At 43.1% G+C, this 20,673-nt stretch overlaps 2 protein-coding genes and 1 long non-coding RNA gene across 4 annotated transcripts in view; 1 reads left to right on the top strand and 2 right to left on the bottom strand.

Moving 5' to 3' along the window:
• The window catches only part of CENPP (centromere protein P), a 225,779-nt gene that overhangs the window by 141,803 nt on the left and 63,303 nt on the right, over positions 1–20,673 (top strand). The window lies entirely within an intron of this gene.
• The window catches only part of LOC116872946, a 175,334-nt gene that overhangs the window by 92,920 nt on the left and 61,741 nt on the right, over positions 1–20,673 (bottom strand). The window lies entirely within an intron of this gene.
• Positions 11,142–20,673, bottom strand: part of ECM2 (extracellular matrix protein 2) — a 32,866-nt gene continuing 23,334 nt past the window's right edge. For both annotated transcript variants that reach the window (XM_032866461.1, XM_032866462.1), the window contains exons 7-10: positions 18,662–18,819; positions 16,687–16,826; positions 15,329–15,655; positions 11,142–11,719 (exon numbers count right to left, since the gene is read on the bottom strand). In XM_032866461.1, the coding sequence (XP_032722352.1) occupies positions 11,551–11,719; positions 15,329–15,655; positions 16,687–16,826; positions 18,662–18,819 (794 nt within the window). In that variant the 3' untranslated portion in view covers positions 11,142–11,550. The remainder of the gene's footprint in view (positions 11,720–15,328; positions 15,656–16,686; positions 16,827–18,661; positions 18,820–20,673) is intronic.

Here is a 20,673-nt window from a genome sequence, read left to right as displayed (position 1 = left end):
GTGAATCACATTTATAAGTCAGACTTACTTTTCTTTCTTACAATAATCAAGATTTTCTAAATTATTCCTGTCTGTGATGAAGAGTAATTTGGACTCTGCATTCCACACTCACTGTGTGTTTCTGGAGACCCCGGCTGCTTGTGCTCTTCTCTGTGCAGAGGGTGTGAGAAAGGCTCCAGGCTTGGGAGAGCCTTGGACATGCCACAGCATCCCGCCGACCCCAGCCCTTGCAGTACAACCACTCCTTTCCCCACTATATTTCATAATCTAAGAAGTCAATTACCTGGAATAATTGGTGTCTACCATAGCTAGAGTCCAGGCAGCCTTGAGCAAATCACCAGACCTCCGTGCCTGCCTGTTTCTGACACCTGTCAGCGAAGGGATGGATGCTCACCTGATCCCATGTCCGCCCTGTGCTCAGCACAGTGATGGATGGTCTCTCATTTGACCTTCCCAGCAGCCTGGGAAGGTAGATCGTGTTCCCCCCAATGTCACGTGCTGGGACAGTGGGAATCAGGGTCTAAGTAACATGACCACATCCACAGCTAATGGGGACTCCAGGTCAGAACCATGATACTTGTTCTTGATTTTTAACTCTAAGAGATGGACCTCATGTTTCAGTAGACTTCTGTATTTGCAGACCCTGGAGTCCTCTTATATAGGTTAGAGCTAGCCAGAAACTTCCGACTATTTCCGTGTGTGTTTTTGTTTGTTTGTTTGTTTGTTTGTTTCGTTTCGTTTTAGAGAGGGAGTGGGAGGAGGGGCAGAGGAAGAGGAGAGAGAATCCCAAGCAGGCTGCATGCCCAGCACGGAGCCCCCTGCATGGTTCTATCTCAGGACCCTGAGATCATGACCTGAGCTGAAATCAGGAGTTGGACACTTAACCCACTGTGCCACCCAGGTGCCCCTCATGCATACTTTTAATATTTTTGAACTTTAAGTTGAGGATCTGAATTTACATTCAACTATGGACAGAGAAATAATTCAGTCATCTTCAGTCTGTGAATACATCTCCTACGAGGAAACTTTCCGTTTTCTAAATAAGGGAAGGAGGCGGAATAGATGTCAGGGTTTTAACCGCCCTTTGAGATTTTACTGAAACAGCAGAATTTGAGTAGTTCCTTCTTTTATGTCAGCATCCATGAACCTAGTAATTCATGGTATGTTTAAATGATGGCTTTCGAGAACATAATCGATGTTGTTATTATGCAGAACTATCACTTGGTTACTGGGTATTACCAGTTGTCAAAGCACAGCTTAGTTGTTTATAAAATACTCTGTGTTTTCTGATGTTCATGTCAGGAAATATTGATAAGATAAATTATTCTTTATTTATTTTAGGACCCTGTATAAATCTTTTTCAGTTTAATGTCTTACTTTTCCTTTAAAAGTCCTCAGAGTTTGCAGATTCCTTTCTGTGTTGCTTGGGAGCCGTGTTGCTATAGCAGTGCTGGAGGGCTCATGAGCTGAGCCGTCCAGACCTGGGGTCAGCAGTCCGTTTAGTACCAGTCTGTGCTCAGAATGGAGGGAGCCAGAGACAACTTGTCTCTGTTCTTCTAGTTTTACAACCTTTTTGGAAAAACATGATATACCCTCATCCGTCTACCACGCAGCACCACATATGCAATAAATAATCAGTGTGCACCTAACTCATGACACCAGATCTGTCAGCATGGTGGTGGCACCTGTCCCAAGTGCTGGGTGAGAGGAGGCCAGGCTTCCAGGCATATCTTGTCTTGTACCCCAGAAGTTCCATGTGCTCAGATGGAAACTGACAGTGAGCTTGGCTCCTTCACTCCATTGACATTGCGAGCCATTGCCCATTAGGGTTCAGCTCCCCTGCCATCTCCTGAGTTGTCCTTGCCTGTAGATCCCCAACTTTCTCACTCCTCCTATCGTCCTGCCTGAACTCTATGTAAACCTCCAAATTTAGCATTTTCTTGCCCAAACTGTCCCTTCCTGTCAGCCTCTCTGCGGTGTCCCTGAGGCATGAACAGTTCTCTCTGGCTCCCTTCTCTCGTGTCTCTTGTCTGGCATCCAGCTGTCCCAGCATATTTCTGTACAGGTCTCTGTTACACCCATTCCTGTTTCTGCTCTTCCTGCTGTCACCTCTGCTGATCGCATCAGCCCCACAGTGCTGGCTCACGTCCCTTCCTGACACCACTGTTCTCTTGACCTTCCTCCCTCAGAGCTCACAGAGCCTTCGCTTCTCCTTGTGCTAAGTCTGGTCTCCTGAGCCCTCCTCACCTCCGCTCATTCCCTCCACTCCGCTGACTCAGATCCTATGTCAAGGCCCCTCAAGCCAGATGCTTTTCCTTTCTCTGAATTCAGTGCCAGTTACTTCCTGTATTATACCACAGTCTTTCTTTGTTACCCCAGATCTAAATTTGTCAATTCAGGGAAACCATTTTTGCCTACAGCACATTAATACTACACTTGATACCATGTGTGCCACCAGTAAAAAATGGGGCGGGGGGCTTAGCCTTTAGCTAATCATCTGTGGTTTAAATTTTCACATACTTACTAAATCTAGTATTATTTTAAAACAAGTGTTAAAATTTATTAGCACTTCCTAATGAATTTATTTATTTATTCATTAAATATTTATTTATTTGCTTGACACAGACAACAAGAGAGGGAACACAAGTGAGGGTGGGGGTAGTGGGAGAGGAAGAAACAGGCTTCCCATTGAGCAGGGAGCCAGGTGCAGGACTAGATCCCAGGACCCTAGGATCATGACCTGAACCAAAGGTAGACGCTTAATGATTGAGTCACCCAGCTGCCCCTGAATTTATTTTTTTTAAATAATATTTATTTGAGAGAGCACATGTGTACGTACAAGCTTGGGGGAGGAGCAGAGTCAGGGAGAGAATGTCCGAGCAGACTCCCTTCTGAGTGCGGAGCCTACCGTGGACTCTATCTCACCACCCTAAGATCATGACCTGAACTGAAATCAAGAGTTGGATGTTTAACTGACTGAGCCACCCAGGTGCCCCCCCGCCCGCTGACAACAATGAATTTAAAGGTTTATATTAGATACTATTGAAAGGTTATTGGAATAATCACATTATGTGCTAATGGGCTAATCATACTGACCTCGCTGCTCCTAGAAGTGTCCGTGCGTTTGTACCAGAGGACATTGTGCAGAGGCAGATTTAAACTAGCCCTGTGGGTAGTTTTTGTCATTTTTTTTTTTAAATTCAAGTATAATTAACATGAAGTATTAGCTTCAAGTGTACAGTATACTGATTCAACATTCTGCACATTACTTACTGCTAATCATGATAAACATACTCTTAAGCCCCTTCACCTGTTCCACCCCTCCCTCTCACCCACCTCCCTTCTGGCGACCAGTTTGTTCTCTGTATTTAAGAGGCTGGGGTTTTTTCATCTCTGTTTTCTTTCATTCTTTGTTTCTTAAATTCTACATATGAGTGAAATCATTTGGTATTTGTCTTAGTTGGACGTATTTCACCTAGCATTACACCTGTAAGTCTATGTTGCAAATGCCAGGATTTCGTTCTTTCTGCAGCTGAGTAATACTCCATTGTGTATATACACTACACCTTCTTTATTCATTCATCTTTTGGACATGGGGCCTGCTTCCATGTCGTGGCTATTATAAATAATCTGCAATAAAGATAGGGGTGCATATATCTCTTAAAATTAGTGTTTTCATTTTCTTGGAGTAAATACCCAACAGTAAAATTACCAGATCATATGGTAGTTCTATTTTTAATTTTTTTAGGTACCTCCATACTCTTTTCCATAGTGGCTGCACCAGTTCATATTCCTACCAACAGTGCACAAGGGTTCCTTCTTCCTCCACATCCTCAGTAACACTTGTTACTTCTGGTTTTCTTGATTTTAGCCTTTCTGCCAGGTGTGAGGTGGTATCTCATTGTGGTTTTGATTTGCATTTCACTGATGACTAGTAATGTTGAGCATCCTTTCAGGTGTCTGTTGGCCAGCTAGATGTCTTCTTTAGAAAAATGTCTATTCAGATCTGGTGCCCATTACAATCACATTACTTGTTTTGGGGGTGTTAGGTTGTGTAAGTTCTTTTTATATTTTAGATATCAATCCCATATCAGATAAATCACTTGCAAATATCTTCTTCTATTCAGTAGGTTGTCTTTTTGTTTCGTTGATGGTTACCTTTCTTGTGCAAAAGCCTTTTATTTTGGTGTAGTACCAGTAATTTAGTTTTGCTTTTATTTCCCTTGCCTCAGAAGACCTATCCAGAAAAATGTTTTGATGGATGTTAGAGAAATTACTGCCTGTGTTTTCTTCTAGGAGTTTTATGGTTTCGGGTCTCACATTTAGGTTTTCAATCCATTTTGTGTTTATTTTTATGTATGGGATAAGAAAGTAGTCTGGTTTCATTCTTTTTTATGTAACCGTCCAGTTTTCTCAACACCATTTGTTGAAGAGAGTCTCTTTTCCTCGTTGTATATTCTTGTCTCCTTTGTTGTAGATTAATTGACCATATGAGGATGGATTTATAGATGGGCTCTGTATTCTGTTCTGTTGATCAACATGTCCGTTCGTTCCTTCCTTCCTTTCTCTTTCTTTCTTTCCTTCGCTTCTCTTCTCTTCTCTTCTCTTCTCTTCTCTTTTCCTTTCTTTTCTTTTCTGAGTGAGAGAGAGAACACAAGTGCACGGGAGAGCAAGAAAGAGAATCCCGAGCACGCTCCACACCCAGCACAGAGTCAGACACAGGGCTTGATCTCACAACCCTGAGATCATGACCTGAACGGAAACCAAGAGTCAGACACTTAACCAACTGAGCCACCTAGGCACCCCTCAGTGTGTTTCTTTCTGTTTCGATTCCTATAGCTTTGCAGCATATCTTGAAATCTGGGATTGTGATACTTCCAGCTTTGTTCCTTCCCAAGATGGCTTTAACAGTTCAGGGTCTTCTGGGGTTCCAGGCAAATTTTAGAATTATTCTAGTTCTATGAATAATGCTGTTGGTATTTTGGTAGGGGTTGTATTAAATCCGTAGATCGCTTTAGGTAGTATGACATTTTAACAATATTGTTCTTCCAAGCCACGGACATGGACTCTCCTTCCACTTGTTTATGTAGTCTTCAGTTTCTTTCATCAGTGTTCTATAGATTTGGAGTACAGGTTTTTCACTTCTTTGGTTAAGTTTCTTGCTAGATATTTTATTTGGGGTGCAATTAACTGTAAATGGGATTGTTTTCTTAAATTCTCTTTCTGTTGCTTCATTATTAGTGTATAGGAATGCAACAGATTACTGTATATTAATTTTATACTCTGTGACTTTACTGAATTCATTTATCAGTTGTAGTAGTTTTGCATTTGAATCTTTAGGGTTTTCTATATGTAGTATCATGTCATCTCCAAATAGTGCAAGTTTTACTTCTTCCTCACGAATTTGGATACCTTCTATTCCTTTTTCTTGTCAGATTGCCATGGCTAGTACTTCCAGTACTATGTTGAATAAAAGTAGTAAGATTGAACATCCTTGTCTGGTTCTTGACCTTAGAGGGACAACTCTTAGTTTTTCCCCATTGAGTATGGTGTTTGCTGTGGTTTTTCATATATTAAGTCTTATTAGGATGAGGTATGTTCCTTCTAAACCTATCTTGTTGAGGGTTTTTGGTTTTTTTTTTAAGATTTTATTTATTTGAGAGAGAGGAGAGCACAACCAGGGGGAAGGGCAGAGGGAGAGGAAGAAGCAGACTCCACACAGAGCAGGGAGCCCAATGTGGGGCTCAGTCGCAGGACCCTGGGGCCATGACCTGAGCTGAAGGCAGACAGCTTAATGGACTGAGCCACCCAGGTGCCCCTGTTGAGCGTTTTTTTTTTTTTTAATCATAAATTGTTGTGCATTGTCAGATGCATTTTCTGCATCTATTGAGGTGATCATATGATTTTTTTACTTTCTCTAATTGATACAATGTATCACATTGATTGATTTACAAATATTGAATTAAATCCCTGGATTAAATCCCACTTGATCATGGTGAATTATTTTTTTAATATATTGTTGAATTTAGATGCTAATATTTTGAGGATTTTTGCATCTGTGTTCATCAGAGATTTTAAAGATTTTTATTTATTTATTTGACAGAGCGAAAGAGAGATCACAAGTAAGTAGGCAGAGAGGCAGGCAGAGAGAGAGGGGGAAGCTGGCTCCCCGGTGAGCAGAGAGCCCAACGCGGGGCTCAGTCCCAGGACCCTGAGATCATGACCTGAGCCAAAGGCAGAGGCTTAACCCACTGAGCCACTAAAGTGCCCCCATCAGAGATTTTAATATGGAATTTTCTAATAATAGCAGGGGACCTCAATGCCCCACTTACATTAATGGACAGGTCATCCAGACCAAAATCAACACCGAAACAGTGGCTGGGAACAACACATTTGACTAGATGGACCTAACAGATATATTCAGGACATTCCATCCAAAACCAGCGGAATACATATTCTTTTCAAGTGCCCTATTCTGGAGCATTCTCCAGAATAGGGCACATGCTAGGTCACAGAACAAGTCTCAATAAATTCAAAAAGATCAAAATCATATCATGTATCTTTTCTGATCACAACACTATGAAAAGAGAAATCAATCGTAAGAAAAAGTCTAAAAAGAAGACAAATACATGGAGACTAAATAACATGCTGCTAAACTACGAGTGGGTCAACCAAGAAATGAAAGAGGAACTCATGGAACACCCGGGTGTCTCAGTCCATTAAGCAGCTGCCTTTGGCTCTCGTCATGATCCCAGAGTCCTGGGACTGAGTCCCCCGTCAGGCTCCGTGCTTGTCGGAGAGCCTGCTTCTCTCTCTTTCTCTTCCTGCCACTCTGACTGCTTGTGCGCTCGCTCTTTCTCTGTGTCAAATAAATAAACAAAATCTTTTTAAAAATAAATAAATAAATAAATAAAGTACATGGAGACAAATGAAAACACAATGGTCCGAAATCACTGGATTCAGCAAAAGCTGTTCTAAGAGGGAAATTTAGAGCAACACAGGCCTACTGCTAAAAGCAAGAAAAATCTCAAGCAACCTAACCTTACACCAAAAGGAGCTAGAAAAAGAAGAATAAAACCCAAAACCAGTAGAAGAAAAGAAATACTAAAGATTAAAGCAGGGGCACCTGGGTGTCTCAGTGGGTTAAAGCCTCTGCCTTCGGCTCAGGTCATGATTTCAGAGTCCTGGGATCGAGCCTCACATTGGGCTCTCTGCTCAGCAGGGAGCCTGCTTCCTCCTCTCTCTCTGCCTGCCTCTCTGCCTACTTGTAATCTCTGTCTGTCAAATAAATAAAATCTTAAAAAAAAAAGATTAAAGCAAAAACAAATAAAATAGATAAAAAAGCAATAGAACAGATTAATGAAACCAGCAATTGGTTTTTGAAAAAGTAAACAAAATTGATAAACTTTTACCAGGCTCATCAAGAAAAAAAGAGACAGGACTCAAATCAGAAATGAGAGAGGAGACACAATAACGGACACCACAGAAATATAAAGGATTATAAGAGAATATTATGAAAAATTATTTGCCAACAAATTGGACAATCCTGAAGAAATGGATAAATTCCTAAAAACCTATAAGCTCCCAAAGCTGAATCAAGAAGAAACACAAATTTTGAATATACCCATAACCATCAAAGACATTGAATCACTAATGAAAAAACTCCCAACAACAAACAGAAGCCCAGGACCAGATGGCTTCACAGGTGAATTCTCCCCAACATTTAAAGAAAACGAATACCTGTTCTTCTCACGCTATTGCACAAAAATAAATGAGGAAGGAAAACTTCCAAATTGATTTCCGTGAGGCCAGCATTACCCGGATACCAAAGCCAGACAAAGACACTACAAAAAATGATTGTTTTTTCTTTTTTTCTATGTTAATGAAAGCGGTCATCTTTAAAAAGTAATTGACTTGGTGAGGCTGACTCCCTGGGTGATGTGTGGAGCTAGTGGAAGCGCAAGCCCACGGACAGGCCGTTGGATCTTGCTCACCTCTGTTGGCAGCACCCACTGCACCAGGTGCCCAGCGCCCACTCAGGCGTCTAGACTTTCTGCTTTTTGGACTTCAGAGAAAGTCCTGGCTCAGCCACATGCCCCGTGTTGCTTCCACGTGGCTCCTGCCAACCCTTGCCGCAGCACCTAATTCTGTGCTCCCCCAGCCACCTGCTTTACAGGGTAGGTCAGAGGGTAGCAGTCCCACCCCACTGCGGTGCAGCCGCAAAGGAGCAGACACGCCAATTAGACGTCCAGGCGGGCTGTAGTCCATGCTCAGGCCAAGGTCTCCAGCCATGTGTTGTAGGAGTGAAGGGAGCTGGGCCGAGGGTTAGGGAAGGACCAGGGACTTAGGTGCATGTTCTTTGTAAATCTTTAAGTTCAGTTTGTGATTCAGACAGCACCTGTCCATTGGTTCTAAGAAAAAGTGAGGGTGGGCAGGCGCAGCTCATCTTTCTGGAGGTAGCAGAGTTGCTCTGTCTGAAGGGGAGTCTGCGTACTTCTGCAGGGACACTTCCAGCCCAGGGCACCACAGACCCCTTGAAGACCACTGGTCCGTTCCAGATACATTGTTTTATAATTGACGGGAGTGATCCCCGACAAGTAAAATGGCTGTCAACAGGTAATTGGAGACCAAGGTGGGCACCCAGCCCTGATTCCTGGTGTAGTTATTTCCTTATAATTCCAGGCTTTTTGTGTCTTTGACCATGTCATATCTTTAGTGCTTTTTTGTAATAATCTTAAGCCATATCTGAAAAGTAAAAATATAGTTTTTACTATATTTAGTGTATATATATAGTTAGCATTATATATAGTTAGCATTCTTTGTATGTGTGTGCAAAGATAACACACCATTAATATTTTTGGTCATAGCTACACCAGAACTTTCTTAGTGTACATGTGTGCTCATAATTACAGCATATTTCTGAAGCCAAGCAGAACATCTGTTTGTGTTTAACATTATATCACGAAGAATATTTGCTATAAAGACATTTATCACTTTTTTTTTAATGGAATTAAAACTTCCTGTACAGGACATGATGAAATTTCAAGGCTGAACAAGTTCAATGCTAGACATATTTTATATTTTAAGTTATAAAATCAGAAATAAAAGTGTCTTCCAACTTAGAAGCAATTCTTCCTTCAGTCACTCTGATTTCCAGCCTTTCTAGAGATTCTGTTCCTGTCAGGGTATCCCATTTGTACAGTGGGATCTTCATGTACACCAGGACCTGGGGTCACTCCACAGCTGCATTGGAAGAAGCACCTCAGTGTGGGTGATGGGGCTTGCACAGTCCCGAGACCCAGGATCTGGGAGTGAAGGACCCCAGCTTCACCACATCACCACCCTGTTCTGCTGACTTCGTTGCATTTGGTTGGCCTTGATGTGACTGTCTGTCTGATATCCTGCTTATTTTCCCTACCACACTGTGTGTTCCCAGAGAGCAGAGACTTTGTCAGTTCTGTTCATCTCTGTCTCTCTCTACAACAGCATCTGGAACACAGGTTCAAGTCAGTTGGAGAAATGGCTCAGTATCCATCAGCATTGTCCCAGCATGCAAACTCTGTTGACTCACCTTACACTTTGCTGCCTAGCTCCTTAAATGATTATGTCAGTGCATTTATATTCACACAGCAGGAAGTATAATGGAAGGGTTCTTGTTAAAGGGATGAGTGACTGTATCTTCTTGTTTTAATTGTCTCTTACGTTCAAGTTGGCCAGTTTAAGTTAATTATGCTCCTACTTTTCTTAACTGGTTATAAATCTCAACTTTTTGTTCCATAAGATTCTGCTTCTGCTCTTAGCCACCTGCCCTGATTCTAACAGCCGTCATCATATTGTTATTGTTCATGTTACAATATCAAAATCCTAGCTATTACAAGAGGATGCTTAGAAGGAAGGGCTTAGAAATAAAATTAGCTTGGCATGCCTGGCTGGCTCAGTCCATGGAGCATGTGACTATTGATCTCAGGGTTGTGAGTTCAAGCCCCACACTGGGTGTGGAAGTTACTTAAAAATAAAATAAAAATAAATAAATAAATAAGGGCCGCCTGGGTTGCCCAGTCAGTTGAGTATCCGACTCAGTTTCAGCTCTAGTCGTGATGGCAGGGTCGTGAGATCGAGCTCTGCACTTAGCAGGGAGTTTGCTTGAGATTTTCTCCCTTTGCCCCCAACCCCATGCATTCACTCTCAGGCTCTCGAATAAATAGATAAATCTTTAAAAAATAATAAATAAACAGAATTAGTTCAAGTGGTATAAAATCAAACTCACATCTTGGAAAGTTGCTCAGGAACTAGCTTTGGTGACTATGCTGGTGGCTAGCACCTTGATCTGGAAGGTCGGTGATAAGTGCATGCACCTGCATGCCACACTTGCAGATGTTTCTCATGGCTCTCTGGTTCTCTGTGAAGTCAGGCTGGGAGCTCCCTCGGGTGGGGAGACAACTATTGCAAGATGGGGTCACTGAAGTTTGAAAAGTTAGAGTGACCCGAGTATAAGCTAGTCTCGTGTTTTGCAGACACAAAACTGAGAGCAGCAAGAGAAGTCAACACAGTTTCTATATGTGTCCTTTATAAATGAGTCTAGAAATAATGACAAAAGATCATTACATAATGAAAATTTTAATACCATATGGTTTTGGTAGGTTCTAGTACATAGTAAATGCTAAGAGCTTTATGTTAAACTGAACTGAATAAAAGGATACTTGTGAACACGTTAGGGCAAAGAAGGCAGGTGCTAACAATGACCAGTGGAGCAAAAATTTTCAAAAATGCGTGCTTAGGTTTATATTTATAAGGTTGTAGCAAGGACAATTCGTATCTTTTAAACAAACTCCACTACTTTCCATAAAATCTTTTGATCTTGAATAAAGAATAATGAGCATATTCTTAAATTTTTTTAGACTGACACAAACTTTAGACTTGCAGAAAATTTCAAAAATAGTGTAAAGTTCACATATACCTTCCTCCCAGCTTCCTCTAATGTTAAAAACCAGTATGTAAACATACTACAATTCTCAAAACCAGGAAATTACGTGACAGTAGTGTTTTAATTTCACATGTGTGATTATCAGAAGAATTAGAGCAAAGCCAATCATTAAGTATATTATACAATAATTGTAGCATAGGATCTTATAGAAAATGACTACTAACAGAACACTAATTCATAAATTCCAGCTATTATTTTTTCCTGTCGTACACTTCTTGCTCTTGAACCATAACACAAATGATTTTTAAAGGGACTTTGAGGGTCCCAGCTAATAGCAATACTCAGGCCAGTTGTAAAGGTCATTACTTATTTTGCTCTGGATTTTCCCAGTCTAAGTGAACAGTGAATAACACCCTGTTCTGTAAAGAAGCTTGCAGGGAGAGGACTTCTTTTCTGGAGTGTGAAGCTGAAACTTTGACTAAAAGTGCTGGAGAAGGAAAGGTGGGACATGTTTTGGTTGTTTCTCTGTGGGGTGGCAAGTCAGGTGGGGTCTCACTTGTCATTGACAGATGCTGCTGCCGCAAATGTAAGAGGACAGGTTAGAAGTGGTGAGCAAAAACCTGGAATTACTTGATATTTTGTGGTTTGAGAACTATACTTGAGTATGATCTTATGCACGAAAATGCATAGGATGATATTTCTCTTGTTTTAATAAAATTGTTTTCAAGATGAAGATGCTCCAGGGTTGAATCACCATCTTCTTCAGCATTGCAAATTTGTTCTGGAAGAATACTCCTGAGGAAATATAGATGATACAAGTCAGCAGGAGTTAAATTGTACATTTGTTTTAAAATGTTTTGGTTCCTAAAATAAAATTGGATATTTTTCTTATACACTAGAAAAAATTTCAAATATGTCAAAGATGTGAAAAATAAAGCCATAGGAGTAGAATAAAGTATAACCTGGGAACGGAAAAAAAAAATCTCCCTTGACTCAAAAATGAGAAACACTAAAAGGAAAGATTAGTAAATCGACTACAGATCTTTTAAAAATGCAAAGTTAAGAGACATGACAAACTAGGAGAATTTTTTTTTGCAATAATGGGGCTAATGTATAAAGCCTTCTTAAAAACCCAGGCAGAAAAAGAAGAGAGGGAAATGCCTGGCTGACCAAGTTCACTGAAGAAAAAAAGAAATGACATGGGAACATGAAGAGGTGCTCAGTTTCATTAATGACAAGAGAAACGCAAACTGCAAGTGTCCTGCCACACCAGCACCACTGACAAGGGTTGCCTCACACAGAAACATTCATAAGCTCATTAACGTGGTCTGGTACTGGGGCTGTGCGGGACCCCCGTCCTTGGAGGGAGGGACCAGGACCAGGGACCAGGCAGCATCTCCCTTCACTCAGCTAGGAACCTCATCCAGAGTTAGGTCAGAAAAATATAAAATGCCATCCAAACAAAGTTACGCCTTATGGATTGTTTGTAGTAGTAGAAGACAGGAAACCTAGTAGGTGTCTAAGAAACTGGTTAAATAAAATATCCACATAATGGAATATTAGGTCAGTTGTAAAAAGACTAAGGAAATTCTCTGTATATTGGTAAAGAGTGATAGGACATACTGAGTAAAAAAAAAAAATAGAAAAAAATCTTTCTGTGTCATAATTCGTGTGGGAATTGTGGGATGGGTGGGGAATATGAATGTGTGCACGTATGCTTATATTTGCAAGAAGAAATACGGGGGATACTACCAACTAATTTTAAAAGAATTAACCTGTGGGGAATGATGGAGTATCGCATATGGGACCTGCAAAGAAGAAAGACTTCATATACCTTGTTACAGTTTTGACTTTAGAATTTTATAAACATTTAACATAGTCAAAATAATATTAAATAGGAAATAGAATTTCCTACAAACCAAAAACCAGCTAAAACCCTTATCAGAGTGTCAGGTCATTGACATGTTGTCCCAGAGTTCGAAAACCACTATACTTCTGCCACATGTCCTCGAGGATCATATTTTAAAGACAAATAGAGAGTTCCCTAAAACACCGTATACTTCATTCAGTACTTTTGTTGTTGTGATAATGGCATTCTTACTTTGAAACTATTATTTGTATATTGTAAGATAATTAGTTAACGTTACGGGGAACCTAGATTCCTAGTCTGAGATAAACAAATGTAAAACAGAATACTCTATATGGTTAAATTAGAATTGGGACCATCAGTATGAAGTCCTGTTCTTTTTTCTTTACAAAATGCGTATTTCCTGGCAATTCACTGCAAGGCCGCGAAACTGTAACACCACTTTAGAAGGGAACATGCCTGGTCCCCAGTCTGGGGCGTGTGATGTGAATGCTGCTCCCATGAAGGAGACGTGGGGACCTTTGTTGTTGTTTTTTTTTAAAGATTTTATTTATTTATTTGACAGAGATCACAAGTAGGCTGAGAGGCAGGCAGAGAGAGAGAGAGGAGGAAGCAGGCTCCCTGCCAAGCAGAGAGCCCGACACGGGGCTCGAACCCAGGACCCCGGGATCATGACCCAAGCCGAAGGCAGAGGCTTTAATCCACTGAGCCACCCAGGCGCCCCAACGTGGGGACCTTTGAAAGAAGGCTGTCACAGGTGCACAGTAGGGGTGGAGAAGTCCACCGCCCAGGACCCACAGAGGGCTACCACCCACCAAGGAGTGGGGTTTAGGAACAATAGTTATACTTGATTAAAACATTCCAAATACAAAAACCCGTAAGTTAAAATTGATTGTCCAGAAAAAGAAATCCAAAAACAAAATAATAAAACAAACAGTTAGGCACCAAGTTTTTTTCCTGAGACAGCCTCTGTTAACATTTTAATATATTGTATAGTCCTTTTCCATTCATACCTAATACATATGTATCATTTTTTCCAGTTTTATAGACAGCATTAACATACAACATGATATTAGTTTAAGGTATACGACATGATTTGATATTTGTATATATTGCAAAATGATCATCATTACATTAAGTTTAGTTAATATCCATCAGCTCACATGGTTAGATATTTGTAGCCAGTTTCTTGGTCTGATTGGACATTTAAAGGAAAGAAACTGGGCATTTGTCTTACCTTTCAGAGTAATAACAAAGTGACCCTAACTGATAAAGGATAAAAAAAGTATCCTTTACAAAGGAATTCCTGCTAACAGATGTGTAAAGGGTAACAAAAAGAATGAGGCACTATTTTGTTGCCCCTCAGGAAATAAGAGTTTCAAGCAGCACTCAATCAGCCATTGGTTCAGAGGGGAGGAGAAAGGGATTAATGGAGATTCCAGACTGTGACCACCTGAATCCCACCAGAAGTGGGACAGGCGTGTGCGTCCCTGTGCAGTAAGTAGGAAGCCCAGCCACAGCCTATGATGTACTTAGCCAAGCAGCTTTTTACCGAATGTTACAAAGCCTTCCCCACTTCCGCCTCTCTCCCTACACTGTTCAACACCCGTGACTCTTTTTCTTTTTATTATCATCAGTTAGCCACTGTGTAGTATTTCATTAGTTTTTGATGCACTGCTCAGTGATTCATGAGTTGCATATATACCCGTGATTCTTCCCTTATGCTTTTTAGGAAATTGTGTTTGGATTGTAGAGAGAGAAAAGAGGAAGGGGTATACTCCTCAGGGACAGGATCGCACCTCAGGGATTGGCCTATGACTGCACTACCACCGACACATTCCAGATTAATCCTTGAGAACTTAATGCTCTCTAGGCAGACAGGAAACTGTGTCCCCAAAAGTGAGAGAAGCTGAGTCTCAATAATTTTATTCAGAATTTTACCTTCAGAAAAAATCTAGATAGAAGCAGTTCCGATTTTAGCGTATACTTAGGTTTTATTCTCTACAGATTAGAGTTTTTAAAATTACACACAGGGGGCGCCTGGGTGGCTCAGTGCTTAAAGCCTCTGCCTTCGGCTCAGGTCATAATCCCAGGGTCCTGGGATCGAGCCCCACATCGGGCTCTCTGCTCAGCAGGAAGCCTGTTTCCCTTCCTCTCTCTCTGCCTGCCTCTCTACCTACTTGTGATCTCTCTCTGTCAAATAAATAAATAAAATCTTAAAAAAATAATAAAATAAAATAAAATTACACACGGGGGTAGAAGCAGCATAATCGTCCACCTCCTGGGTTCCCAGTAGTACGCAGTAATGTTCTGTTCTAAAGGGGTTTTACTGTGAAAGTTTGCAAACATAGATACACGTAGAGAAAAGCTATGATGAATCCTCGTGTACCTGCAGACATCTGCCAGTCTTGTTTAATGTGACCTCTTGTTCTTTTTCCCCTTAGAAGTAAATCCCAGACATCATGTCATGGTTGTTTAATCATATGCTCTGTCAGCCACAGCAATTCAAATCGATACTTGAAAAAGCCAAAATTTACCGTATCTTGTTGTTGTTCAGCCTCAGAAAATGTAGTGCTTTCATTTCCTGTATCCCAGGTGGTATAGATTTTAAGTCATTGTGATCCAGAAACAGCTCTCTCAGAGAATGATACGCCCCATAGAAGGAGACTCGGTCCACACCGTCGTCCGAGAGTCTGTTAAATGACAGGTACAGGTACTCCAGGCCTGGCTCCATGTGGCCAAACACGTAGCCGGGGATGCGCTCGATCTGGTTCCCGAGGAGCACGAGGTGCAGCAGGGACTTGGGCAGGTAGGAGGGGACGTGGTAGAGCTTGTTGTAGGAGAGGTCGATGGACTCTAGATTTCTGCAGCAAAGGAGAAGGAGCAGGGTGCAGTGTAAGGCAGGGACTGTCAGCTCCGGGCTGACAGGGCCGGTTGAGATGCTCGGCCGTGTTCCTGCCACTGCCACTGAGGGTGACTGTGTGGTGGCCTGCCCCATCCAGCCGCGAGGCTCCTGCTCTTTCCTGGGCACTGCACCACGGCTCCCACTCTACTACAAGGAGTGCCAGGTTCAGAAAGAACCACTATCTCTAGGGTCAAACGTGAATTGGGAATGAAGTCCTAGCCGTTATCAAGCTGCCTCTCCCTGAAATCGCCTTCGCCCCTGGTGCCAGCAAGGACGTGGTGGTGGTGTGGAATCTGCATTCTTGTTCCACACTGGCCCTGATGGCCTGGCGTGCGGGGCCTTGTGTTCTGAGCTTCCCTTGTGGCTTCCGAGTCGCCCTGCCACCACCACATCCTGCTGGGCCTGGCTGGCCCTCCACACCCTTTCATCCCTCTCTCCCGCGCCTGAAAGATGCCTCTTCCTTCTGTCTCACCCAGATCCCTCGTGCCCTCACCACACAGCCCACCCTGCCCCTTCTGACAGGCAAGACTCCCACCCTGCACCCTTGCCGGGAGGATGGGCCCTGCTTCCAACCTTCCCGGTCAGGCCAAGCACCGTTAGGTCTGTTCTATAAGACCTGAGATAGAGGAACGGTTTGGAGCAATGAAGACAGTGCGGCGTAGGACAGGGGAGCCTGCTGGTCCCATGGCAGGGTGGGGTTGGAGGGGGCAGAGATGACCTTCCTTCTACTGCACAGCCCCCTGTGAGGTGGACAGGCCTCAGATCCCTCACTGCTTGGGTTCACGGCAGGGTGTACACAGCAGCAGTGACCATGGTCACCCCAACACCATCCACGATACAAGCCCCAAGCACATAGCCGGGTTCTGGGGAGGGGCCGGCTCGCAAAGGAGGGTTGCCGTCCCTCAGTTCACTTCCCCGCATTCAGACCCTGGGCAGTAATGGCAGAAGGAAGAAACTGTCGCGGAAAGGCAAGGAGCAGCGTCTACTCACTCTTGATTTATCCAGGCCAGAGGAGCGATCCTGCTTTCCTCAATTTTATTACAACGTAGCACAATGACATTGATCTTTCTGGTGTGGTTGAAACAGATCTCAGTTATTTCTTCAATTTGGTTATTTTCTAGGTATAATTCCTATAATTAAGAGAAAAGGCTATTTTTCTTTGTTGGTTGGTACATATATTCAGCTTCACAGAAATGGCAATGGTGCTGTGGACTATTCTCGTTAGTATTATCTGGAGAGTCTTCTGCTGCTCTTCCAAGTGAATTCATTGTTGTAAGTTGTCCCATCTAATTAGTGAAATAAAATGTACCATCTTTCATGGTCATGGAATTCAATTAATTTTTTAATTGTAAAATCTTGCAAAGTACAGCATATGATACTAACTGTATAAAGTTCTCTAATTTACAAAACTTATTCATGTAAATTACCTCATTTGGGTTTCAAAACCCTAGAAAATTGGTAGAAATGATCATCCCTGTTCAGTAGTGGAGACACTCGGGCCTGGAGAGAGGTTGCCCAGGAGACACGTGTCTCCCCCCTACCTTCCCCCCAGCTCTAGGGCATGCCACTTCTCACCAGTCTGTGCTACCTGTCAGGGTTTTAGACTTGCTTGTATTATAGTTAATTAAGAACCCTCATTTAACATTGGGGTAAAGTTTGCTAGAGCTATTGTTTTCAACAGTGAGCTGCCTTCAAGTTAATTCATTTGACATTAGTGGAAGTTTTCACTTAAGCTTGGAAGTAGACATTGGTATGTGTCTTCAATGTAACTTTCTATTCCTAGTAATTTTCCCTTCTTTTCACTTAATTTTGGTGTTTATTAGATAGGAGTAAAGCAGTTTTTAGCTTTTTGCTTTTAACTTCATACATATTTAGAGGTGAACCAGATCAGTGGTTCCCAAACTTGGTTGCATATTAAAATCACTTGTGAGCTTTTTAAAGTCACTACAGTTAAAGCACACTCATCCATACGCTAGACTCTGTGTCTGGGAAGCAGGGCCCTGGAAGGGGTCAGAGCACATGCATATGCATGGACGCTGCCCCCCATACCAGTGAGAGGGGCCGTCTGCAGAGAAAACCCAGATGGAGACATGCTGCGCCTCCATACTGTTCAGCTTGTGTGTGTTTTACTATGTGCGTACATTAGGTATTAAAGTCTTAATTTAAAAAATTACAAATTACTGACCCCACCCTCCAAAGAACCTAGTTGAGGATGTCTGGGGTAGGGTATGGAATCCGTATTTCTTTAGAATCCAAGAGATTCGGACATAAAGCCTAGTATTGGAACCCCAATCTTTACAATTTGGATAAATTCTAAACTGATATGTTGATCAGCAGATAGGAGGATGAGGAGAGGAGGTGCTGTGGCTCCGCGTCAGACCCAGGCCGCCGGCTCTGCTGGCACAGCGGGCCCACCCACAGCTGTGGGAAGCTCCGTCCTGCCTTCCTGCTGAGTAACCCTGCATGCGGGGGAACAGTTTGGAACAGTCAGCCTGGGCCCAGCTGGGTCTGCCAGAACTCTGCTCTCAGGGCTGGAAGTCAGGCATGCGCTGGGCAGTGAGGGCCCCAGAGTGTGTGACATATGTTCCTTGCTGCAGTGAAGAAGGCCACACTCCTGGGTCCTGGGTGGGAAGGGCAGTGCTTGGCCTTGGTGGGGGCTGGGCAGAACTGGGAAACTATCTTGCAAGTTGTAGTTTCTGTTTAAATTCTCAGCTCATCTTCCCCGTTCTCTCCCTAAGAGCTGTCAGTAAAACCAACTGTCACTTTATCAAAGGTCTCCACTAGTAATTACAATTTTGACTCATAATTTTGTATTGTTTGAAGAAACAGCTGTGCTCAAATTATAGCAGAGTGTATGGCACCAAAACGGACTCTACATCACAACAATGTTTTAGAATAATACTGTTTGTCTTATTGAAGTGTACTGTACTAAAAATGTAAAACATTGTTAGAAAGATACAGGTACCTCAATAGAAGCAGGAAGGCCCTGTGGTATAATTCTGAATTTATTTCTTCCAAGACGCAGGTAGGATAAGCTCTTCAAAGATTTGAAAGCCAGGGGATTCACATTGGTTTCACTGAGATTGTTTCCTTCCAGCTCTAAGGTGACCAGTTGATTTAGGTCTATGAAAAATAAAATACAATTTTCAGAATATTAGAAAAACCAAAGAACCATGGAGTTTCGTTATCTTTCAAAACATCTTGTGAAATGTTCAGTTTGTTTGAAGGGTGAATGTTGCTGCTTTCTTGGCATTCCCCATGCAGAGCCTTCTTGTAAGTGCTCTGCACACCCTAGATGCTAAGCTCAGCCAGGACTAGAAGCTGGACGCATGGTCCGGGGGGGAGGTGCACCTGCAGAGAAGTCACCGAGCTGTGGAATGGCTAAGGAACAGAAGCTGAGTGGGGTTCCGCACAGGGGTAGTGGCGGCCAAGCGGGGACTCAGGACACAGTAGAAGTAGAAGATTGTGGAGGTCACTTAAAGCCTTTGCGAAGATGTGGATGTGCTTATGGCATGGCAGCATAATTGGGGGTGCTGGGGGAGTGTGGGAGCACTCTGCCTGGCAAATGTCAGCCTCTGAACAAGGGAGTTACAGCAATGAATTCCCATCATACTTGTTTACTTCCTGGCAGATAGTGCAGCCAAATGGATGTTTGGAAAGGAGAATGATCAAGAATTCTCCACACACTGAGACTGAGCTACCAAGAAAGGCCTTTATACAAACAAGCTTTTCTGCATCGTTTCTGCTGGCCTCAGGAGTGGTATGACCCAGATCATTTGGAATCCTCCAGGAGCATGGACAGCGCAGCAGTGATGGTACCCAGAGGCATCTGAGTCAGACATTCAGGGTGTAACTTTGGAGTTTGTTCAGTGGCCAAGATTTCTAGAATAGGAATGTTTCATCTTCAACTCAAGTCATGGGTATTGCTCTGAATGCTCTCTGTACAGCACATTAGAGAAATAAGACATAGTCCAAGCATGAGCAAGGGACAGGACCATGAGGAATGCAGATCACAGGTGCGGAGGACCACAGGGGTGGTGTGGACATGTGGGTGGGGCTGGGCTCCCAAGGACAGGAAGACGTAGGTAGAAATGGGAGGCCAAGGCAGCCAGGTGAACATGGACAGGTAAAAACCCATATGGTTGTGCTCAGTGGTAGGAGCGAGGCCTGCCTTGGGTGGACCGTCTGCTGGAGGGTTGCAAGCCCTTCATACACCAGATAGTAAGGTCTGGCATTCCTCTCCAGGCAGCGAGGCACCCTGGGCAGGGACAGCATGACAAAACACGAACCTGGCAGTTGTTTTAGCGTTAGTTGAAGGGCTGGAAGGAAGTAGGGAGCCCAGGCAATAAGCAGAGAAGTGGTCACATTTTCTCATATTTTCTTTGATTTCCAAAACCAAAGATACTAAGAATCCAGTTGAGGTTTTAGAATGTAATGGAAGTTTTCTCGTCGAAAACAGATAATAAAGGTAGACTAATGGCCAGTGTTGACCCCATGAGAGAGAGACATGGCACACACAGGTACTCTCTGGTTTCTGTATACATCATCTGTGTAGGAAACATAGGATGTGTGCTCCTGTGACGGGGGACAGGGCGGAGCTAGAGAAGATTGCAGGAGGTTAGATGCAGTAGAATGAGGGTTTATACGCAGGAAGCTGGTAGGAAATCGTTCCCATGGTGGGGTGGGGAGCAACATGGCCGGTCGCGGACATGGGGGTGCACGGTCCCAAAGTGTCCAGAGTGGGGGCCTGCTACGAGCACACCCGTGGCATCTGGATCCTCCTGTTTCCGCATACCTTTGCCCATGCTGTTTCTCTCCCTGGAGCATCCCTTCTCCCCTTTTACCCGGAACTGTCTGTAATGTGAAGGGTCGTGCGAGAAGACCTGCCACATGGGAGAACAGCAGGCCCCTGACGGTCAAGCCGGGGGCTCCAGTCCTGAAAGGGCAGATTCCCAGCAGTGGTGGCGGCTGCACACG

Source organism: Lontra canadensis, unplaced genomic scaffold (assembly GCF_010015895.1).
Source record: "Lontra canadensis isolate GAN:19392208 unplaced genomic scaffold, GSC_riverotter_1.0 scaffold31, whole genome shotgun sequence".
Lineage (NCBI taxonomy): Eukaryota > Metazoa > Chordata > Mammalia > Carnivora > Mustelidae > Lontra > Lontra canadensis.
This window is presented reverse-complemented; position numbering and strand designations above follow the sequence as displayed.